Raw genomic sequence first — 22,144 nt, 5'->3', positions numbered from 1 at the left:
CTCTTCCCTCTCTCCCCAGCTCTCTCCAGCCCTGCTATTCCTCTCTCCCACTCCATCCTTCCTCTCCCTGCTCCAGCCTCCCTGGACCCCTCCATTCCCAGGCCTCCTCTAGCTCTGGGCCCTCCCCACCCCCACTATCTCTCCATCCTCTCCATCTCCCAGTCACCACCCTGGGGACACATCTCCCCAGCTCTGCCCCCTCCAGGCCACCAGCTCCACACCCTGATGCCAGCCAGGCTGCAGGAGGAGGAGGTGAGGCCATGCTGGCAGCCAGCAGGCAGTGCCCCTCTGCTCCAGGACGTTGGCACTGTGGGGAGATTTGGGGGGCAGGGGATGCCTCTGATGCCATTGCCACCCACAGGCACAGCTGACCTATGCCCACTTGGACTTCTCCACCCCAGCACGACCGAGGCCATGACCTGCATCTGGCACAGGCTGGCAGCCTCATGCCCAGGGTGTGTCCCCTCCATGTCCCCAGCCCCCAGTGCCGCTGGGGGACCCCCACAACAGAGGATGAAATAAAGAACTTTGCCCTCTGGAGGTGGCCTGAGCTGATGGAGAGCAGTGCCCAGCCTGTGCCCAGCCCAGACAATGCCCCCAGGCCCCTGGATGTGGCACAGCTCACAGCCACCTGCCTGCAGAGAGGCTTTGTGGGGTGCAAGGGGACCCTTGGAAGGGGTTTTGGGGGTGCAGAGAGACTCCTGGAGGGGGATTGGGAGTTCAAAGTGGCTCCAGGTCACACTCTGGTGGGGGGCACAAGGGCTCCTGGCTGGGTTTGGGGGCACAGCAGTGCTCCCTGGAGGGGCTTTGGGGGTGCAGAGCTATTTCCTGGGCTGTTCCGTGGGTGGGGAGAGCCTGGCCCAGGCTGCCCAGAGGGGTGGGAGATGCCCCCTGGCTGGCACCAGCCCAGGCCAGGTTGTTTGGGGCTGTGAGCAGCCTGCTCCGGGTGGGGCTGTGCCTGCTGCCTGCAGGGGCTTGGGCTGGCTGAGCGCTGGAGGTCTGTGGGGGACACCACAGGTGGCAGTGCCACCGTGGGGACAGGAGCAGGCAGGGGATTTGTGGGGCACCACTGGGGCACCCCAGAGGACACTCAGCCACTTGTGCCCTCTTGTCCCTCTCCTGACCCTGTGCTGCCACTGCTGGGCAAGGGCCACTTGGGCCCCTGCAGCGCCTGGGGCGCACCCCAGAACACAAACAGAGCTCGTCACAGCCCAGGCCTGGCACACCCCAACACTGCAAACACCCCAACTCTGGCCCCACACCCTGGCACACCCCAGGCCCCACTGGGTGTGGGGGGGGTGGGAGCGAGGCCCTTTGGAGGACAGCGAGGACCTGGCACAGTCCCCACGCCACAGGGAAACTGAGGCACGGAGACAACAGAGAAGTGACACCACAGCACCTTTACTGTCCCACTTGTCCCAGGGTCGGGGGGGGGTTGTTACTCGTCGTGGTCAGGGGGTGGGGGCTCCACAGCAGCTCCCAGAGTCACCTGGGCCAGGTAGGTGTCACCGAAGCAGCGAAGTTGCTCAGGGTCCCCCCGCGAGCAGCAGCCCTCGGGGTCACGCCAGCCCTTCCCCACGCTGGCACAGAGAGTGGCAGCACCCTGGGACAGCTGTGGACAACGGGGGGGGGGTCAGAGTGAGTGGGACAGGGATCTGCTGCAGGGAGCCCAAGGGAGGGCTGCGAGGATGATGAGGGCACTGCCTGAGGAGGAGAGGCTGAGGGCCTGGGGCTGAGTCTGGAGCAGACTGAGAGGAGATCTAATAAAGATGTCTGTAAGTAGCTGAGGGCTGGGGGCCAGGAGAGGGGGACAGGCTCTGGGGGGTCAGGATATGGGGGACAGGCTCTGGGGGTCAAGAGGGGGGACAGGCTCTGGGGATCAGGCTCTGGGGGTCAGGATATGGGGGACAGGCTCTGGGGGACAGGCTCTGGGGATCAGGATATGGGGGTCAGGAGGTGGGGGACAGGAGAGGGGGGACAGGCTCTGGAGGACAGAGCATGGGGGACAGGAGAGGGGGTACAGGCTCTGGAGGACAGGCTCTGGGGATCAGGAGGTGGGGGACAGGCTCTGGGGGTCAAGAGGGGGGGACAGGCTCTGGAGGACAGGCTCTGGGGGACAGGCTCTGGGGGACAGGGTCTGGGGGCCAGGATGTGGGGGACAGGCTCTGGAGTTCAGAAAGGGGGGGACAGGCTCTGGGGGTCAGGAGAGGAGGGGGGACAGGCTCTGGGGTGAGGAGGGGGGGGTCAGGCTCTGCTCACTGCTCCCTGGGACAGGCCAAGCAGCAGTGGATGGAAGCTGCAGCTCAGGAGGTTCCAGCTCAGCCCAAGGGGAAACCTCTTCCCTGGCAGGAGCCCAGAGCCCTGGCACAGGCTGCCCAGGGAGGTTGTGGAGTCTCCTCTGGAGCCTTCCCAGCCCTGCCTGGATGTGCTCTGTGTGCCCTGAGCTGCACTCTGTGCTCCTGCTCTGGCAAGGGAGGGGGGGGCTGGACTCGATGAGCTCTTTGGGTCCCTTCCAGCCCTGACACCTGTGAGCTGTGATCCCCAAGCTCTTGCTCCCCTCCTGAAGGACCCCCTGACCCCCACCCCCAGCACTCACCTGCTCCTGGGCACAGATGCTTTGCCTCTCGGGGGGCAGGGGGCAGCATGTGGCTGTTATGGCCCCCAGCAGCTCTGGCACAGGCCTCCTGCAGGACATTGTAGGGGGGGGGGAGGGTCATCATTGGGGGGGGGGTCCCCTCTGAGGTGGAGGGGGCCAAATACTTGTGTCCCCTCTAACAGGGGGGTCCTGCCCCCGACTGGGAGGTTCTGGGCCATAGAGGGTCCCCTGTGAGCTGGGAGGGTCCCGAGTCCTTGGTGACACTGTGGCTCGGGGGCCAAAGGGGTCACCCAGAAGAGGAGGTGCTGAGCGGGGGGGGGGGGCACAAAGCCAGAGGGTGCTGGGGCCCATGGGTGCCCCTTCCAATGGGGGAATCCCTCCCTTGCCGGGGGGGGGCGGGAGGAGTCCTGAAGGGTGGTGGCTCCCAAGACGAGGGTTCCCCGGGGGGGCGGCGCTGGGTGGGGGGCACTCACCTCTTGCTGATGAGGACGGTGGGGCCGCAGAGGGTGCGCAGCATGGCGGGGCCGGGCCGGGCCAGGCTGACGTTGTGCAGCTCCCGGTCGTAGCTGGGGTAGGGAGCGGCGGCGGCGAAGCAGCGGCTCCGGGCGCGGCCGCCCCCGCGCTGGCAGCATTGATGCTGTCGAGTCTTCACCGACGACTCCTCCCGGCAGAACCGCTCCAGCCCCTTCCGCCACTGCCGGCCCGGGGGGCGTCAGGCGGGGACTGGCATACCCGAGCGTCCCCTGGACCCCCGAGTCCAACTCCCCCCAACCCAGACCCTCTGCATCGCCCTCCCTGGGCGTCCCCCCCGCAGTCCCCTCCTTGTCACCTGGGTCCCCTCCCCAGACATCTGCGTGTGTCGTGCTCCGGAGTCGCACACACGCACGCCTGGACCATAGCCTGGATGCTTGAGCCTCCTCCCTGGGCGCCTGGGTCACCCTCCGGGCGCCTGGGTCATGGCCGGGCCACTGGGGTGCCCTCCCCGCATGCGACACTTGGGTCCCCTCCCTCTTTCTAAACGCTTGGAGCCCTTCCTGGATCCCCGCCCCCGCTCCCCAGACCGCTGGGACTCTCCTTGTCACCTCGATCCCCCTAGCCCCTGGATCCCTGGATCCCTCCCAGACAGCTGAGACCCCTCCTCAGGCACCTGGCTCCCCCCTGGATGCCTGAGCCCCTCCTCGTCACCGGGGTCATTCCCGGGACACCTCAGTCCCCTCCCCGGATGCGATACTTGGGTCCCCTCCCTGATTGCTAAGCTCCTGGATCCCTTCCTGGATCCCTTCCTGGATCCCTTCCTGGATCCCTGCGTCTCTCCTTGTCACCTGGGTCCCCTCAGCCCTTGCACCCCAGGTCCCTCCCAGGCCTTTGCCGTCTGGGTCACTCCGGGCACCGGCGGCACTGCTGGGACACGCAGGTGCCCCCCCTGCACACCTGGCACCTCCCTTGCCACCTGCGTCCCCCTCTGGCCCCTGGCTTCTGGAGCCCACCCACGCACACGGAGCCTCCCTCGGGACAATCAGCTCCTCCGCGTCCCCAGGTGCCTGTGCCCCCCCACGTCACCTGGGCCCCCCCATTTAGGAGCAGGCTCTTTACCACCGGGGACAGGTTGCCCAGGGAGGGGGTCGAGGCCCCTTCCCTGGAGACGTTCAAGGGGAGGCTTGACGGAGCCCAGGCTGACCTGGGCTGGTGTCCCCACACCTGCTGGCTGCAGGGGGGGCTGGTCTGGATGACCTCTGGGGGGGGCCTTGTGGGCCAGACCGTTCTACGATCCCATCCCCTGGACCCCTCCCAGACCCTTGGATCTCCTCCCTGCACTCTCGGCTCCTGCTCTGTCACCTCGGTCCCACTCGGTCCCAGGTGCCTGAGTCCCTCCCCAACCCCGGAGCCCTTCCAGACGCCCTCGCCCCCCCCCCCCCTCGCCCACCATGTTCCCCTCGTGTCCCCTCGTCACTCACGGCCTCGTGGGCGCAGCTCAGGCTGTGGTTGCGGCAGCAGCGACCGAACTCCTTCTCCAGCCGCAGCCGCATGCGGTCGCGGGGCCCGGACCTGCCGCGGCCGCCGTCGGGGCCGGGGCGCAGCCCCCGCAGCTTGCAGATGTTGCCCATGTTGGTGGCCGTGGGCTCACCGGGGGGGAACGCAGGCCTGTGGATGACTTCCCAGGGGGAGGCCACCGGGGCGACAGGCTTGGTGACGGCGGCGGCGGTGGCAGCCACGGCGACGGCGGCCGCGCTGCGGGAGAAGCAGCGGCGTCGGGCGGCCCCCAGCTGCCGGCAGCAGTGGAACTGCCGAGTCTTGACCCCGAACTCGTCGGCGCAGAAGTCGTCCAGCACCTCCGTCCACTGCGGGACAGCACAACACACCCCGCACCCCTCGGCGTCACTCACCCTGCCCTGCCTGTCCCCGCGGCCTCCCTGCCCTCGTCCCCATCCCCCCCCCCCCCGGTGTCTGCCGCGGGTGTCTCTCATCCGTGTACCCCCCCAGCCCCAGCCTTGGCCGTCCCTCTGCTGCCTCCATCCATGTCCCCATCCCTCTGTGTCCCCCCCCTCATGCTGCCATCCACGTCCCCACCACTGGACGCCCCCAACCTTGGCTCGTCTCCATGTCCCTCCCATCCATGGTGTCCCCTCCATGTCTCCCCATCCACCCTCCCTCATCCCCGCGTCCCTTCCATCCACATCCTTATCCCTGGATGTGCCTCTCATATCCCCTTATCCACGTCCCAGAGCTCCCACCCATCCCCAACACCCCCTGTCCCCACGTCCCGTCCATCCCCATCCTCACCCTTGGCCACCTCCACGCCCCCTCCACCCCCGTCCCCACCCTTGGCCACCCCCACGCCCCCTCCACCCCCGTCCCCGGGTGACTCACGGCGCGGCGGGCGCAGGACACGGGGCCGTGGTGGCCGCAGCAGGCGTCCAGGCGGGGCCGGAAGACTTCCAGGGCTGCCGCTTGGCGGCGCAGGTGAGCGAAGCCGGTGGCAGGCAGCGGTGGGATGGGAGGGTGCCGGAGCCGCTGGTGGCAGTGGGAGGTGACAGCGGCGGGCTCTGGCCAGGCAGGGGGGAAGCCCACCAGGACGGCAGGCCAGGCGGGGCGTGGGGCCAGCGTGGCACCCTCCGCCTGGGTGTCGGGGGACAGTGAGGGGTCCTGCTCCCTCTGCCACACTGAAAGGGGAGGGGGGGGAGTGGCGGTGGGTGACACTTGTCCCTGCATGGCCACCCTCCGCCTCGTCTTGGTCACTGTATCCATCCCCGCCCCACCGCAGCATCCTCCCCGCCCCCGCCCCTTGCTGTCCCCATGTCCTCCATGTCACCCCCCACCCACATTCCCGTGTCCCCCCGTCCCCGTGTCCACCCCACCTATGTCCCCCTCACCCATGTCCCCACACCTCCTCATCCCCCCCCCCCCCCCCCGGCCATCCTGACGTCTCCTCCATCCATGTCCTCATCCCAAGGTGTGCCCCCCTTGCCCGCCCACCCGTGTGTCCCCCCACTCCATGTCCCCACCCCTTGGGTGTCCCCCCACATCCTCACCCTCGTGCTGCTCCACGCCGGTGTGCTGCAGGTCCACGCTCACCTGTGCCACGTACGGGGCCACCACTGTCACCAGCAGGGGACACAGGGGTCAGCAGGAGCACCCTTACACATCCCCATTCCCCCGTGTCCCCATGTCCCCCCATCCCAAACCCTCTCTGTCCCCACGTCCCCCCCATCTGCACCCCTCGACGTCGCCTCTGTCCCCGGATGACCTTGCGATGCTCCTACCCTCATGCTGCTCGACGCTGGGGGGCTGCAGCTCCACACTCTCCTGTGCCACTTGCTGGTATTGCGCCGAGGCCACCACTGTCACCAACAGGGGACAGAAGGGGTCAGCAGCGGCACCCCCACCCATCTCCCTGCCTGGAGGGGTGGGGGAGCACCAGTGGGGACTCCCCCATTAATGCAGGTTTAGAGCCTCATAATGGGGGGGGGGGGGGGGGGGGTTCAGTTGTCCTTAGAAGGACTCAGGTGGCCAGGGAGGGGACTCAGCTGCTCGGGATGGGGACATAGGTGGCCAGGGAGGGGACTCAGCTGCTCGGGATGGGGACACAGGTGGCCAGGGAGGGGACTCAGCTGCTCGGGATGGGGACACAGGTGGCCGGGGGGGGGACACAGCTGCTCGGGATGGGGACATAGGTGGCCAGGGAGGGGACTCAGCTGCTCGGGATGGGGACACAGGTGGCCAGGGAGGGGACTCAGCTGCTCGGGATGGGGACACAGGTGGCCAGGGAGGGGACTCAGCTGCTCGGGATAGGGACACAGGTGGCCAGGGAGGGGACTCAGCTGCTCGGGATGGGGACACAGGTGGCCAGGGAGGGGACTCAGCTGCTCGGGATGGGGACACAGGTGGCCAGGGAGGGGACCCAGCTGCTCGGGATGGGGACACAGGTGGCCAGGGAGGGGACTCAGCTGCTCGGGATGGGGACACAGGTGGCCAGGGAGGGGACCCAGCTGCTCGGGATGGGGACACAGGTGGCCAGGGAGGGGACCCAGGTGTGTGGGCAGGCACCCAGACATCCGGGGAGGGCACCCCAGGCATGCGGGTGGGGACACAGGTGTCCGGGGAGGGGACCCAAAGGTGTGGGCAGGGACAGGTGTCCAAAGCAGGGACTCGGCTCACAGGGAGGGGACCTCAGTGTCCAGAGAGGGGACAGAGGTGTCAGAGCTGGGAGCCAGGGGCTCGGGAACAGGACCCAGGTGGTGCCCGGGAAGGGGAATCGGATTCCCGGGGAGAGGGACCCAAGCGTCCCTCCGAGGGCACCCAGATGTCCCCGGAGAGGGCCCCGGACGTCTGGAGAGGGGACACAGGAGTCGCACCTGGGACTCGGATTCCCTGCCAGGGCCCCCAGGTGTCTGGGGAAGGGCCCCAGGTGACTAAGGAGGGGACCCACACGTCCGGGAAGGGCGCCCAGATGTGCCGGTTGGGACGCAGCTGCCCGGGGGGACACACCCTGGTGCCCCGAGAGGGACCCAGCTGTGACCCAGCTGCCGGGGAGGGGACCCAGCTGCGAGGCAGCTGTCGGGGGGCGGGCACCGAGGACTCACCGGCGGGGCCGAGCGGGAGGAGGAGGAGGAGGAGGAGGCCGAGGGCCGCCATGGCGTCGGGAGCTGTGTGGCCGCCGTCGGCTCCGCCGCCTTATGAAGGGCCAGGGCGGGCTCGGGACGGAGCCTGCGGGGCTGAGTCACAGCCCTGACGTCGCGACGGGGCCCGGGGGGGGGGGGCCCGGGACGGGGAGGGGGGGGGGCTGGGGACACTGCCCCGCACCCCCAAAGGGGGCAGCGACCACCACCGTGACCCCGCCGACAGCTCGGGGGCACTGCAGCGCTCCTGTGTCCCCCCCAACCCTGGCGGTCCTGGTCGCCGCTTTTGGTAGCCCCGAACCCCCCCTTTGGTGGCCCCAGTGGGTCCCCCCGCACCCCGCAGACCCCCTCCCCCCCCCAGGACCCCTGCGTCACGGCAGGGGGAAGCGGTTCGGGGCCGGTGGCTTCTGCGGTTTGTGCCCCCATTTCGGGGGGGGGGGCCGCGCCCAGTGAGTCACCCCCGAGGGCTGGCAAGGGGGCGAAAGGGAGGGGGCACAAACCACTCCTAGAGGAGTACCCCCCCCGGCCTGTTTGTTCGGGGGGAGGGGGGGGCTCAGCTGGTGCCCCCCACCCCACACTGGGGGGGGGACCCCTCCAGGGGGCAGCAGTGGCAGCAGCATGGAGTGGCCTTGGTCACCTCATTTCACCCCAGGATTATGGAGGGGGGGGGGGGGGGGAAGGGTGGTCCAAGTCTATGTTCATGTCCGTGCCCACCCCCCCACCCCCCCCCCCCAAAAGCCACATCCTGCTTGGTGCTGAGCCCAAGGTTTTGGGCAGGTGCCGACAAGTGGTGAGGGGACAGCCCCTGCCCCCCCCCCCCCCCCCCCCCCGATTGCCTAAGAGCCGAGGGCGACGTGAGCAGGAGCTTGCGCAACGCCCCGGGGGGAGCCCCAGGAACCCGAACCTCTGGGGGGGGACCCAAACGTCTCGGGGGGGAGGGGGGGGGGGAGAGGAAACCCAGAGCCGAGAGGGGGGGAGGGGAACAACTCAGTGTCTGGGGGAGGACGCAAAGATACGGCACGGGGGGGGGGGGCGGGGGGGGGCACCCCCAAATGCCTGGGGCGGGGGGATCCAAGCGCTCAGGCTTGCGGGGGGGCGCAGCTAAGTGTCAGGGTTGGGGTGGGGGAGACACCCCCAGATGTCCTCTTGGGGGAGGTGGTGGGGGGGGGGGGGGTGGTTGGTGCCCCCCCCCCCCCCGGCACACCCTGGGGTGCAGCCAGCCCCGCGCTCAGCTCCTGCTGTGCCCAGCACTTTAATGAGGGTATGGAGGTTGGGGGGCACGAACACCCCCCCCCCCCCATACACCCCCACCCCCCGTCTCCGGGAGGGGGGGGTCGGCCCGGGGGGGGTGGGGGGGGGTCTGTCAGAAGCTCTCCTCGGCGTCGGGGACGCGGCCGTCGCGCAGCTCCCGCAGCCTGCGCAGCAGCCTCGGCAGCTGCACCTCCCCCAGCCTGCGGTTCCCACGCGTGCGGACGTCCGCAGTGCCCCGCGCGCGCTCCCGGCGACCCACCACTGCGGGGGGGGCACCCCGGGACCGGGAGGGGGTGAGGGGGGGGGGGGGGCGGGGGGCGCACCCCAGCCCCGTCCCTCTCTTCCCCCCTCCCAATCCTTTTCACCCAGTCCTGAGCATGCAACCTGCTCCTGAGCACTCCCCACCCCCGAGTGCCCCCACGCACCCCCACGACTGCCCCCACCCCCTGAGTGCCCCCACCCCCCGAGTGCCCTCATGCACCCCCACGAGTGTCCTCATCCCCCTGAGTGCCCTCACGTGCCCCCACAGGTACCCCCACAGGTGCCCCCACCCCCCTGAGTGCCCCCACACGCCCCCACGAGTGTCCTCACCCCCCTGAGTGCCCACATGCACCCCCACAGGTGCCCCCACGCACCCCCACGAGTGCCCCCACCCCCCTGAGTGACCTCACGTACCCCCACAGGTACCCCCATGCACCCCCACGAGTGCCCTCATGTACCCCCACAGGTGCTCCCACTCCCCTGAGTGCCCCCACACACCCCCACGAGTGTCCTCACCCCCCTGAGTGCCCACATGCACCCCCACAGGTGCCCCCACGCACCCCCACGAGTGTCCTCACCCCCCTGAGTGCCCACATGCACCCCCACAGGTGCTCCCACCCCCCTGAGTGCCCTCACGTACCCCCACAGGTACCCCCATGCACCCCCACGGGTGCCCCCATGCACCCCCACAGGTGCTCCCACCCCCCTGAGTGCCCCCACGCACCCCCACGAGTGCCTCTCCACACCCGTACCCACTGGGTGTGCCCTCCCCCCCCCCACGCAGCTGTGAGCACTACCCGGGGGGACAGTGGGTACCAAGCTGGGGGGGCCCAAGGATGGGAGGGGTCTCAGGGAAGAGCCTGGAGTAGGCTGCAGAAGAGCCCCAGGGGGTGGAGGGGGATGCCAGGGTGGGTCCCAAGATAGTCCTGGTGGGGGTCTACAAGGGGAGCCCCAAGGGGGTCTCAGGAGGGATCCCACAAAGGCTCCGGGGGGGGCGTTGGTGGGAGGGGGGGTCCCAGGTGATGATGCCCAAAGTGGGTGTGGGGGTCCCAGAACGTCCCAGTGTCCCCCCCCCCCCCCCCAGCAGCTCCCGGTTGCAGTGTGGGGGTGCTGCTGACTCAGTCCCAGGGCAGAGGCTCCTGGGGGGGTGTCCCCGGGCCCCCTGCCCCCCCCCCCCCCCCCCCCGCCCCTTACCCAGCTGGAAGTTGTAGTGGGCGAGCTGAGCCCTGCGGATCTTCCTGCCCAGGCTGGCTCCGGCGTCCCCATCCAGCTCCGCCAGGATGCCCTCCCCCCGCAGCGCAGCCTGCACCTGCCCCCCCGGCGTCAGCGTGGGGGTGGGGGGCACGCGGAGGGCTGGGGGCGTGTGGGGGGGACACGGGGATGAAGGGACACAGGGTGGCAGGGGGGCCGTGGAGGGACTGGGGGGGGAGCAAGGGAGGACACAGAGGGACCACGGAGCAGGGGGCATGAAGGGAGCAGTGGGGGGGCAGAGGACGATGGGGTGGGGGGGGGATGTGAGAGGTGACACTTTTTTTTGGGGGGGGTCACCTCACCTCCCGGGCGTAATCCTCCACCTCGGGTGCCTGCGGGATGACTACAGCCTGCAGCGGGGACAGCCAGAACGGCCTGGGGGGAGGGGGGGACGCAGCGTGGGGGGGCAGGGCACGCAAGGCCCGGGGGTGCCCCAGGGTGGGAGGTCTCTTATCTGGGGTCACACACACGAGACCTTCCCTTGCCCCCCCACCCCCCCCCCCTTACCAGCGGCCGCCGCAGCTCTCCGCCAGCACAGCTACCATGCGCTCCACCGAGCCCAGCACCGCCCGATGGATCAGCACCGGCCGCGCCGCCCCCCCCGCCGCGCTGCGGGGCACACCGGGGGCCAGGGCAGACCTCAGCGCCCCCGAGCCTCCCCCGCTCCAACCCTCACCCGACCCTCACCTCCAAGCCCAAATTCTGACACCCTCCCCACCCCCCCCCCACCCCCTAATCTTCTACCTGTTGGCCCAATCCTGCCCCTCCCCCCACCCCCAATTCTGCATCCCCAGACCAAATTCTGGCCCCTCAGCTCCAGTCTTCACCTCTGACCCTGCTCTGCCTCCTCAGTCCCAACCCTGCCCTCACCCTGCCCCAATCCTGCCCCCCAGCCCAAATCCTCACCCCTGACCCTGTTCTGCTCCCTCAGCCCCAACCCTGCCCTCACCCTGCCCCAATCTTTCCCCCTCCCTGCCCCAATCTTGCCCCTTCAGCCCCAATCTTCACCCCTGACCCTGTTCTGCCTCCTCAGCTCCAATCCTGCCCCCTCCCTGCCCCAATCTTGCCCCTTCAGCCCCAATCTTCACCCCTGACCCTGTTCTGCCTCCTCAGCTCCAATCCTGCCCCCTCCCTGCCCCAATCTTGCCCCTCAGCCCCAATCCTCACCCCTGACCCTGTTCTGTCCCCTCAGCCCCAACCCTGCCCTCACCCTGCCCCAGTCCTGCCTCCCTCCAACCCAAATCCTGCCCCCTCAGCCCCAATCCTGCCCCCTCCCTGCCCCAATCTTGCCCCCTCAGCCCCAATCCTCACCCCTGACCCTGTTCTGCCCCCTCAGCCCCAACCCTGCCCTCACCCTGCCCCAGTTCTGCCTCCCTCCAACCCAAATCCTGCCCCCTCAGCCTCAATCCTGCCCCGGCCCCGCCCCAATCCCGCCTGACTCCTGCCCAACTTCTGCCTCCCCGACCCCAAATCCTTGCCCTCACCTCAGTCCTGCCCCCCCCCAGCCCCTACCTGGCATATTCCAGCTCAAACCTCTCTGGCATCTGGAAGTCCAGCTGGATGGTGCCACACTGGTGCTGCCTGCCCAGCGCATCCCGGATCCGGATGTCAATCTGTGGGGAATGAATTGGCAGGGGGAGAGGTCCCCAAAGGGTTCCAGTGTGTCCCCAAGGTCCCTTTGGGACCAACCCCCCCTCCCCAGGCCCCCCTCCAGAGTTCTCACCTTGGGGCCATAAAAGGCTCCATCGGCTGGAGCCAGCTCCCAGGGCTGGGCGAAAGTGCGAAGGCTCCGTTCCAGCTGCTGTGGGGACACAAAGGGACAACGCAGGGGACAGGACGGAGGGAATGTGACACAAGTGACAAAGGGGACACACAAGCGACACGATGGAGGGGGTGTGGCACAAAGGACGTGAGGCAAGAAGGTGGCAAAGAGGACAGGATGGAGGGGACACAACGGAGGGGAGGTGGCACAGGGACAACGAAGAGGACAGGATGGAAGGGATGGGACAGAGAGGAGACAGAGGACAGGACACAGGGGATGTGGCATGGGGGACAGTGAAGGGACACAGAGGAGACAGAGGACAGGACACAGGGAATGTGGCATGGGGGACAGTGAAGGGACACAGAGGAGACAGAGGACAGGACACAGGGGACGTGGCATGGGGGACAGTGAAGGGGACAGGGATGGGACACAGAGGAGACAGAGGACAGGACACAGGGGATGTGGCATGGGGGACAGTGAAGGGACACAGAGGAGACAGAGGACAGGGGACGTGGCATGGGGGACAGTGAAGGGGAAGGGATGGGGCACAGAGGAGACAGAGGGCAGGATGCAGGGGATGTGGCATGGGGGACAGTGAAGGAGACAGGGATGGGACACAGAGGAGACAGAGGACAGGACACAGGGGATGTGGCATGGGGGACAGTGAAGGGGACAGGGTGGAAGAGATGTGACACAGAGGAGACAGAGGGCAGGATGCAGGGGATGTGGCATGGGGGACAGTGAAGGGGACATGAGACAGAGACACAACATGGGACACGCCGTGGGGACACCATGCAGAGGACAGAGGGATGTGGCACAGGCACAACATCCAGGTGTGAAGCAGGGTGTGACACGGGGACAGATGTGACAGCAAAGCTGGGAGGTGACAGAGATGGAACACAGGATGTGATGGTAGAGGTGGGAGGTGGCACAGGATGGGGCAGGTGACAAGGGACACCGTGGGAGACACTGTACAGTGGCATGCAGGAGGTGACAAAGCTGGGACACAGGACACGGGGAAAGCTCAGACGTGGCACATGGGGACAAAACTGTGCCAGGGCAGACAGGAGACAGGGACAAAGCTGGGGCACAGTGCATGGGGCAGGGCAGGGCACGGGGGGCACCGTGAGGGGACAGCAGCCAGGCAGGGGCTGACAGTGGGACACGATGCAGGACACAAGGGGAAAGCCAGGATGTGGGGCTGGGGACGGTGCCAGTGGCAGGGCCACTGTGTCCCTGTCCCACCTGCTCAGCGTGGTCCCACGTCTGGGGGTCCCCCAGGAAGCCAGGGGGGCGAGTGGCCAGCGCCAGGCGGAAGGAGAAGCCCAGGACGGAGTAAACAGAGCGGACAAAGTCCAGGCAGGCATCGATCTCGGCCTCCAGCTGGGCACCAGGGGTCGGGGGGGACACAACAGGGTGGGGGGACATGGTGGGGAGGGGGACAGAATCCCAGACTGGTTTGGGTTGAAGGCACTCTCAGAGCTCCTCCAGCCCAAGCCCCTGCAGCCAGCAGGCACAGCCCCAAACAAGCTGAGCTGGGATGGTACCAGCCAGGGGGCATCTCCCACCCACCCCTCTGGGCAGCCTGGGCCAGGCTCTCCCCACCCTCAGCAGCACCAATTTGTCCTTCTCTCCACTCTCAGCCTCTCTCTGGCAGTTCCAAACCATTCCCACCTTGGTCCTGCCACCACAGGCCCTGCTCCAAACTCTGTCTCCAGCACTGGAAGCTCTCCAGAAGCTCTCCCTGGAGCCTTCCCTCCAGACTGTGCCCCCCCAACCCTCCCAGCCTGACCTCCCAGCAGAGCCCTGCCAGCCCTGCCAGCCCTGCTGTGGCCTCCTCTGGCCCTGCTCCCTCAGCTCCCTGGCAGTGCTGTGCTGACTCCAGAGCTGCCCCAGCACTGCAGGGGTCTCAGTGGGCACAGCAGAGGGGCAGAATCCCCTCCCTGCCCCTGATGCCCACACTGCTGGGGACCAGCCCAGGGCACACCTGGGGCTGTGCTGGCAGCACTCGGTGCCAGCTCCTCTCCAGCTCCTCACCCCCAGGAGGTCCTTTTCTCCTCAGGGCTGCTCCCAAACCAGCCTGTGCTGTACTGGGAGCTGCTCCTGCCCAGCTGCAGGCCCCTGCCCAGCTGCAGGTCCCTGCCCAGCTGCAGGTCCCTGCCCCTGCCAAGGAGGTTCGCAAGGTCCCTCCAGACGGATCCATCCCTCAGGCGTGTGCCAGCCCCGCTCAGCTCAGCCTCCTGCTGTCAGTGCCCCTGGTGCCATGGCCCAGCAGGGAGCAGGGGGGACACACTCACCTGCTCCATGGTGCAGAAGATGTGGGCATCATCCTGCTGGAAGCGCCTGACCCGGGTCAGCCCTGTCAGGCTGCCTGGGGGCTCATTGCGGTGCAGGACCCCGAAGTCAGCCAGGCGCAAGGGCAGCTCCCGCCAGGAGCGCGGGCGGTGGGCAAACATCAGGCTGCAGGGCACAGCAGGTGCTGCTCAACACCCTCACCAGTGCCACTCAGGAGGGCACAGACAGACAGGGTCTGCTCAGCAATATGCTGCTGGCACCAAGCTGGGAGGCTTGGCTGAGACAGCTGCAGGCTGTGCTGCCACCCAGAGAGGCCTGGGCAGGCAGAGCTGGGCACAGAGGAACCAAATGAGGTTCCACAAGGACCAGTGCAGAGTCCTGCAGCTGGGGAGGAAGAATAAACTGCTCCAGCACAGGCTGGGAGGTGACTGCTGGAGAGCAGCCCCAAGGAGAGCAACCTGGCAGTGCTGGGGGAGAACAGCCCTGGCACAGCAATGTGCCCTGGGGGCCAAGAGAGGCAATGGGGTCCTGGGGGGCACTAAGCAGAGTGTGCCCAGCAGATCCAGGGAGGTTCTCCTGCCCCTCTGCTCTGCCCTGCTGAGACCTCCTCTTGAGCACTGCCTTCAGTTTGGGGCTCCCCAGTTGCAGAGGGACAGGAACTGCTGGAGAGAGCCCAAGGGAGGGCTGTGAGGATGATGAGGGGAGTGGAGGGCACTGCCTGAGGAGAGGCTGAGGGACCTGGGGCTGAGAGTCTGCAGAGGATGTCTATAACTGAGGGCTCAGGGTCAGGAGTAGGAGACAGGCTCTGGGAGTCAGAAGGTGGGGGACAGGCTCTGGGGGTCAGGAGGGGGGGACAGGTTCTGGGGTCAGGAGGTGGGGGACAGGCTCTGGGGGTCAGGAGTTGGGGGGAAAAAGGCTCTGGGAGTCAGGAGGTGGGGGACAGGCTCTGGGGGTCAGGAGGAGGGGACAGGTTCTGGGGGTCAGGAGGAGGGGGACAGGCTCTGGGGGTCAGGAGGAGGGGACAGGCTCTGCTCACTGCTCCCTGGGAGAGGACAAGGAGCAGTGGATGGAAGCTGCAGCTCAGGAGGTTGCAGCTCAACACCAGGGGCAACTTCTTTCCTGGCAGGGTCCCAGAGCCCTGGCACAGGCTGCCCAGGGAGGTTGTGAAGTCTCCTTCCCTGGAGCCTTTCCAGCCCTGCCTGGATGTGTTCTGTGTGCCCTGAGCTGGACTGGTCCAGCAGGGGGGTTGCAGGACTGCACCTGCAGGGCAGGTCCTGCTCTGGCAGGGGGGTTTGGACTCGATGAGCATTTTTGGGTCCCTTCCAACCCCTGACATCTGTGATCCTGTGCCAGCCAGGGGCTGCCAGCAACCTCCTCAGCCTGTGTGTGGCCCCCCACGCCCCCCCAGGTGCTCACCAGTGGGCTGGGCAGTTCATGGGTTTGAGGGAGAGGGTCTCGGTGCCAGCGCTGAAGGTGAACATGTTGGTGCTGTAGTGCTGCCAGTGCCCAGACTGCTGCCACAGCTCTGGGCTGAAGATGTTGGGGGTCACCACCTCCGAGAAGCCTCTGGCCCTGTACTCACTCTGTGGGGACAGGGACAGGGATGGAGACATCATCCCAGCCCCATGGTGCCCACCCCAGCGTGGGCTGCAGGGACAAGGGAGCTGCAGCCAAGGCTGAGGCAGGGATGGGCACTGCAAGAGGAGCTGAGGGGACTGTGGACTTGGTTGGGGTGTAGTGGGGGGCACAGCAGGGACAGGGGGCAAGAGGGCCTGGGGGCAGTGTGAACTTGGTTGGGGTATACTGGGGGGGGCATAGCAGGGACAGGGGGCAAGAGGGCCTGGGGGCAGTGTGAACTTGGTTGGGGTATACTGGGGGGGGTACAGCAGGGTCAGGGGGCAAGAGGATCTGGGGGGCAGTGTGGACAGGGTCAAAGTGTAGTGGGGGGCACAGCAGGGGTGGGGGCACAGCAAGGACACAGGGCAAGAGGGTCTGGGTGCAGTGGGGTGGGGCAGTAACGGGGCCACAGCACAGGGCAGGGGTGGGGTGCAGAGTGTGGAGGGGGGCAAAGGCAGACCCCAGCATCTCCCCCCGGGGTAACAGTGACATCGCTGGGAGGCTGGAGGGGGCTCGGGGGGGGCATACCCTGATAAACTCCACCAGGGTGTTGTAGATGTGGGCACCGCGGGGCAGGAAGAAGCAGCTGCCAGGGCTGAGCTTGTGGAAGAAGAAAAGCTCCTGCTCCTGGGGGGGGGAGGGTTCGACATTACTTGGGGGGGTTGCTGGTGACCCCCAACCCCCCTCCCCAGGTAACCCTCCCCCCGCAGCCCGGGGCTCACCCTGCCGATGCGGCGGTGGTCCCGCAGCGCCGCCTCGTCCTGCGCCTGCTGCCAGCCTGCCAAGAGCTGGGCGCTGGGGAAGGCGACGGCAGCCACCCGCTGCAGCCAGCGCTGCGCCCCCGGGCCCGGCCACAGCGCCGCGGAGCTCTGCCGGCCCGGGGGGGCGTCAGGGCGGCGCTCCTGGGCACCGACCGCCCCCCCCAGCACATCCCTGCCTCTGCCACCGCATCCCTGCCTCTGCCACCGCATCCCTGCCTCTGCCACCGCACCCCTGCCCCTGCCACCGCATCCCTGCCTCGGCCACCGCACCCCTGCCTCGGCCACCGCACCCCTGCCTCGGCCACCGCACCCCTGCCTCGGCCACCGCACCCCTGCCTCGGCCACCGCATCCCTGCCTCGGCCAACACATCCCTGCCTCGGCCACCGCATCCCTGCCTCTGCCAACACATCCCTGCCTCGGCCAACACATCCCTGCCTCGGCCAACACATCCCTGCCTCGGCCACCGCATCCCTGCCTCGGCCACCGCATCCCTGCCTCTGCCAACGCATCCCTGCCTCTGCCACCGCATCCCTGCCTCTGCCACCGCATCCCTGCCTCTGCCACCGCATCCCTGCCTCTGCCAACGCATCCCTGCCTCGGCCACCGCATCCCTGCCTCGGCCACCGCATCCCTGCCTCTGCCAACGCATCCCTGCCTCTGCCACCGCATCCCTGCCTCTGCCACCGCATCCCTGCCTCTGCCACCGCATCCCTGCCTCGGCCACCGCATCCCTGCCTCGGCCACCGCATCCCTGCCTCTGCCAACGCATCCCTGCCTCTGCCACCGCATCCCTGCCTCTGCCAACACATCCCTGCCTCTGCCAACACATCCCTGCCTCTGCCACCATATCCCTGCCTCTGCCACAGCTGACACAAATCCCAAGTGACAGCCACTCCCTGAGACATCCACCCCCAAGGGACACCCACCCCAAGCGACACTCCCCCAGAGGTGACACCAATCCCAAACGATACCCCCCCCACGGGTGACTCCCACCTCGGGTGACATCTGCCCCAGGTGACATTCACCCCATGTTGCAACCCTCACAGGTGATGCCCACCCCCAGGTGACATCCACCCCAAGTGACACCCACCCCGAGGTGACACCCACTCCAAGTGACACCCCCCATACGGGTGACATCCACCCCAAGTGACACTCCCCCATAGGTGACACCAATCCCAAATGACACCCCCCCGCGGGTGATGCCCACCTCAGGTAACACCCACCCCCAGGTGCCACCCACCCCCGGGTGCCACCCACCGTCAGGACACGGAGGGCAGAGATGTGCCCTGTGTGCCGCAGCAGGGGGCCCGGGCAGAGCTGCAGCAGGGGGCCACACCTGTGGGGACATGGGGACAGATGGACACACATGGAGACAGAAGGACACAGATGGGGACTTGGGGACAGATGGACACAGATGGGGACAGCACCACCCCTGCCTCTGCCCGAATGGGCCCTGCTGTGCCCCCCAGACTCACCTGTAGACAGTGGCTGTGGGGGATGTCACCTCCTCAGTCTGCTGCAGCTGGAAGCTGTTGTGCTGGGGGACACAAGACACTGAGGTGAGTGACAGAGGCACAGGTGACACCAAGGGAAGGTGACACTGTGCTGGACACACACAGGTGGGTGACAGAGGCACAGGTGACACCAAGGGAAGGTGACACTGTGCTGGACACACACAGGTGGGTGACAGAGGCAGGAGTGCCACCAAGGGAAGGTGACACTGTGCTGGACACACACATGGGTGACAGAGGCAGGAGTGACACCAAGGGAAGGTGACACTGTGCTGGGCACACACAGGTGGGTGACAGAGGCAGGAGTGACACCAAGGGAAGGTGACACTGTGCTGGACACACACAGGTGGGTGACAGAGGCACAGGTGACACCCAGGGAAGGTGACACTGTGCTGAGCACACACAGGTAGGTGACAGGGGCAGGAGTGCCACCAAGGGAAGGTGACACTGTGCTGGACACACACAGGTGGGTGACAGAGGCAGGAGTGACACCAAGGGAAAGTGACACTGTGCTGGACACACACAGGTGGGTGACAGAGGCAGGAGTGACACCAAGGGAAAGTGACACTGTGCTGGACACACACAGGTGGGTGACAGAGGCAGGAGTGACACCAAGGGAAGGTGACACTGTGCTGGACACACACAGGTGGGTGGCAGAGGCAGGAGTGACACCAAGGGAAGGTGACACTGTGCTGGACACACACAGGTGGGTGGCAGAGGCAGGAGTGACACCAAGGGAAAGTGACACTGTGCTGGACACACACAGGTGGGTGGCAGAGGCAGGAGTGCCACCAAGGGAAGGTGACACTGTGCTGGACACACACAGGTGGGTGGCAGAGGCAGGAGTGCCACCAAGGGAAAGTGACACTGTGCTGGACACACACAGGTGGGTGACAGAGGCAGGAGTGCCACCAAGGGAAGGTGACACTGTGCTGGACACACACAGGTGGGTGACAGAGGCAGGAGTGCCACCAAGGGAAGGTGACACTGTGCTGGACACACACAGGTGGGTGGCAGCAGTGTGGGTGATGCTGAAGTGGGATGACAAAGCAGGAGGGGCAGCACCACAGCAGATGACAGTGGCACAAATGACACTGAGGGGACACATGGCAAAGGGTGGGGGTGACACTGGTGGAGGGGACAACATCACAAACGTGGGCTACAGCAGCCAAGAGTGAGACAGGTGGAGGGTGACACCGAGGTGGGTGACAGAGAGAGGGGATACAGCAGGGGCTGGGGAGTGGCAGCCTCCTGGCAGTGTCAGGACCAAGGCAGGTGACAGTTGCATTGGTAGCACCAAGAGGAGGACACGGAGGGGGGCTGTGTCGGGTGGGTGACACCAAAAGGGGACACTCTGATGTGGGGCAGTGAGGGGGAGGGCAGGACTGAGGCTCGGGGCAGGGAACACTGAGCTGGGTGACAGCAGCACAGTGCCCACTAACAACAGCAACCCCAACCAGGAGGGTCCTGATGTCCCCAGGCTGGGTTCCTTCGCTCCACGCTGGCACAGGGGAGGGGACACGCCAGGGACGGCACCTTGAAGAGCTGCTGGAGCTGCTGGGGGGTGGCCTCCAGGCGCTCGAAGCGGTGGCTGCCGCGGGCAAAGGCGGCACAGGCATCCTCCAGCGCCGGCAGCTCGCAGCGCTGCACCGCCCTGCGGGCACAGCAAGGGGCTGCGGGCGCTGTGCGCCGCGGGGGGACGCAGCTGCGGCCCCCTCCCCTCCCTCCTTACCTGTCCCCCATGTGGAGGTCACAGAAGAAGCCATCCTCAGTGGCCTGCGCCCTGCAGAAGGTGGCCCCGAAGAACTGCGCAGCCACCGCGCCCAGGAGGCAGGCGCCGGAGCGCCAGAAAGCCTGGGGAGGGGACACGGAGGGGACGTGTGGGGGACAGGCTGCGAGGGGAGTGGGCTGCGGCGTGACCCCCGTGCCCCCGCGGGACTCACCGCCCGAGCCTCAGGCGCGGAGAAGTCGAGGAGCTCCAGGTCGGTGTCGGTCGCCAGGGGCTGCTCCAGGTCCTGCAGGGTCCCGTTCACGCGGGCCACCAGCGCCGCCTCTGCCAGGCCCCCCCTGCGGGCACACCGCGGGACGCCTCGCAGGGACACAGCCGGGACCGCAGCGACAGCAGGGACATGCGGAGGACACCTCACGGAGCAGGCCAGGGACGCTGCGGGGACCTGGCTGGGGTCTGGGGAGCCCCGGGGGGAGCTCCGGGGGGACACAATCCCACGGGGACTGCCCTGCCGTGAGGGCTGCGGGGACAGTGGGGACACCACAGGGACACTGCGAGGACACTGAGGACACCACAGGGACCTCACTGCAACCCCGAAGGCCTTGGGGGGACACCGCAGGGGCAGAGTGGGGACACGATGGGTACGGGGGGGACTCCCTGGGGACCCCACGGGGACTGTGGCGGAGCTCTGTGGCCTTGCGATGAGCCCTGGGCACACCACAGGGACCTCAAGGGGGTCTTGGGGACCTCACGGGGACACCGTGAGGACTCTGGAGACTCGGTAGGGACCCCGGGGGTGACACTCCGGGGCCGCTGTAGGCACCGTGGGCGCCCCACGGGGCCGCCGGTGGCTCCGTGGGTACCCCTGGCTGCCCCCGACCGTGCTCTGCGCCTACCCCAGCTCCGTGGCCACCTGGAACGGGGTGGTCTGCAGGGCCCGGCCGGACAGGAACCTGCCTCCGGGCAGGGTGATGCGGATGAGACTCCCCGGCGGGGGTCCGGCCCCGTTACCGGCTCCATTCCGCTGCTCCTGCTCCGCCCGCAGCCGCTGGAAGAGCTGCAGGCTCTCGCTGAGGCGGGGGTCGGGACCGGAGACCTGCGGGCGGGAGGTTAACGGGGAGGGTCAGGACCTCCGGAGCGGGTGCATAAAGGCAGGGAGGGCTCGGGGAGGGGTCCGGGAGGGTCGGAGCGCACCCAGCGCCGCCGCGGAGCTCCCGCCAGGAGCCACCGGAGCCGGCCCCGGGCGGCAGGCATGGCGGCAGGCCCCGCCCCTTCCGGCGCAGGCAGGAAGCCGCCGTCCCAGGGGGCGGGTCCTACGGTTAGGGGCGGGGCCAGACGCACCAACCCCGCCCAGATCGGCGGATCCCAGTTAGGGGCGGGGCCATGTTCACAAGCCCCGCCCAGACCGGCGGGTCCTACGGTTAGGGGCGGGGCCATGCTCACAAGCCCCGCCCAGATCGGCGGATCCCAGTTAGGGGCGGGGCCATGCGCACAAGCCCCGCCCAGACGAGCGGGTCCTACGGCTAGGGGCAGGGCCACACTCGCAAGCCCCGCCCAGCCCTACAGCCAGCCAATGGTGCGCTGCCATGGGACGGGTGGCCCACCCCAGAGGGCGATTAGCCAATGGGATCTCCCTGGGGCGGGGCCCGGGGGCTCAATGCCGGAGCCGGGCGCTGGGTCCTATCCCCACGCTGAGGGCACCTCAGGCTCCGCCGCTACGGGAGCGAACCACGGCTAAAGAGACCCCCCGTTCCCGCCGTCCCGGGGCGGGATGTTCCGAGGGGGCTGTACCCCTCCGGTGGGGACCCGATCGCAGAAAGAAAAGAGCCAGCAGCTGCCGGGGTTTGCTTTTTTTTTTAGGTGATGTTTATGCGGCTATTGAACCCCTACACCTTTATCAAACATAGCTGATGGAGCCTAGCAACTAAAAAAACAACCCCCCCCAAAAAAAAATAACCCCCAAAACAAAACCAAACAAAAGCTGAAAACAAA

The 22,144-nt window shown here is 67.6% G+C and overlaps 2 protein-coding genes across 3 annotated transcripts; both read right to left on the bottom strand.

Annotated features, from left to right (window-relative positions):
* Positions 1-1,385: 1,385 nt before the first annotated feature.
* ECM1 (extracellular matrix protein 1) lies at positions 1,386-8,017 on the bottom strand. The gene is made up of 8 exons (XM_064175969.1): positions 7,678-8,017; positions 6,358-6,435; positions 6,127-6,192; positions 5,465-5,757; positions 4,552-4,935; positions 3,070-3,290; positions 2,597-2,684; positions 1,386-1,612 (listed from the first exon to the last, which is right to left on the bottom strand). The coding sequence occupies exons 1-8, from the start codon at positions 7,727-7,729 to the stop codon at positions 1,439-1,441; spliced, it is 1,356 nt and encodes a 451-aa protein (XP_064032039.1). The 5' UTR covers positions 7,730-8,017; the 3' UTR covers positions 1,386-1,438.
* A 1,040-nt stretch (positions 8,018-9,057) lies between these two features.
* On the bottom strand, positions 9,058-21,604 carry TARS2 (threonyl-tRNA synthetase 2, mitochondrial). Of its 2 annotated transcripts, none has more exons than XM_064175954.1 (18): positions 21,347-21,604; positions 21,049-21,248; positions 20,367-20,490; positions 20,156-20,277; positions 19,960-20,077; positions 18,388-18,449; positions 18,170-18,248; positions 16,873-17,019; positions 16,679-16,777; positions 15,950-16,116; positions 14,536-14,698; positions 13,484-13,621; positions 12,200-12,277; positions 11,989-12,089; positions 10,984-11,085; positions 10,779-10,851; positions 10,420-10,534; positions 9,058-9,225 (listed from the first exon to the last, which is right to left on the bottom strand). In XM_064175954.1, the coding sequence occupies exons 1-18, from the start codon at positions 21,587-21,589 to the stop codon at positions 9,077-9,079; spliced, it is 2,280 nt and encodes a 759-aa protein (XP_064032024.1). In that variant the 5' UTR covers positions 21,590-21,604; the 3' UTR covers positions 9,058-9,076. The 2 variants fall into 2 exon arrangements, with proteins under 2 accessions (XP_064032024.1, XP_064032025.1); XM_064175955.1 differs by having other exon boundaries at positions 10,420-10,528.
* Positions 21,605-22,144: the final 540 nt, after the last annotated feature.

Source organism: Pogoniulus pusillus, chromosome 43, assembly GCF_015220805.1.
Source record: "Pogoniulus pusillus isolate bPogPus1 chromosome 43, bPogPus1.pri, whole genome shotgun sequence".
Taxonomy (NCBI): domain Eukaryota; kingdom Metazoa; phylum Chordata; class Aves; order Piciformes; family Lybiidae; genus Pogoniulus; species Pogoniulus pusillus.
Note: the sequence above shows the minus strand (reverse complement) of the source record. Positions and strands in the feature narration are given on the sequence as shown.

Excerpts from the sequence above, each read along its gene's own strand:
- ECM1 (XM_064175969.1), bottom strand. The coding sequence starts at position 7,729 with ATGGCGGCCCTCGGCCTCCTCCTCCTCCTCCTCCTCCCGCTCGGCCCC. Across the intron at positions 5,758-6,126 it reads CGGCGTGGAGCAGCACGAGG|TGTGGCAGAGGGAGCAGGAC; the intron begins GTGAGGATGTGG and ends CTCCCCTTTCAG. Across the intron at positions 2,685-3,069 it reads ACCGTCCTCATCAGCAAGAG|GAGGCCTGTGCCAGAGCTGC; the intron begins GTGAGTGCCCCC and ends AATGTCCTGCAG.
- TARS2 (XM_064175954.1), bottom strand. The coding sequence starts at position 21,589 with ATGGCCCCGCCCCTAACCGTAGGACCCGCCGGTCTGGGCGGGGCTTGT. Across the intron at positions 16,778-16,872 it reads ACCACCGCCGCATCGGCAGG|GAGCAGGAGCTTTTCTTCTT; the intron begins GTGAGCCCCGGG and ends TCCCCCCCCCAG. Across the intron at positions 9,226-10,419 it reads CCACTACAACTTCCAGCTGG|TGGTGGGTCGCCGGGAGCGC; the intron begins GTAAGGGGCGGG and ends CCCCCCCCGCAG.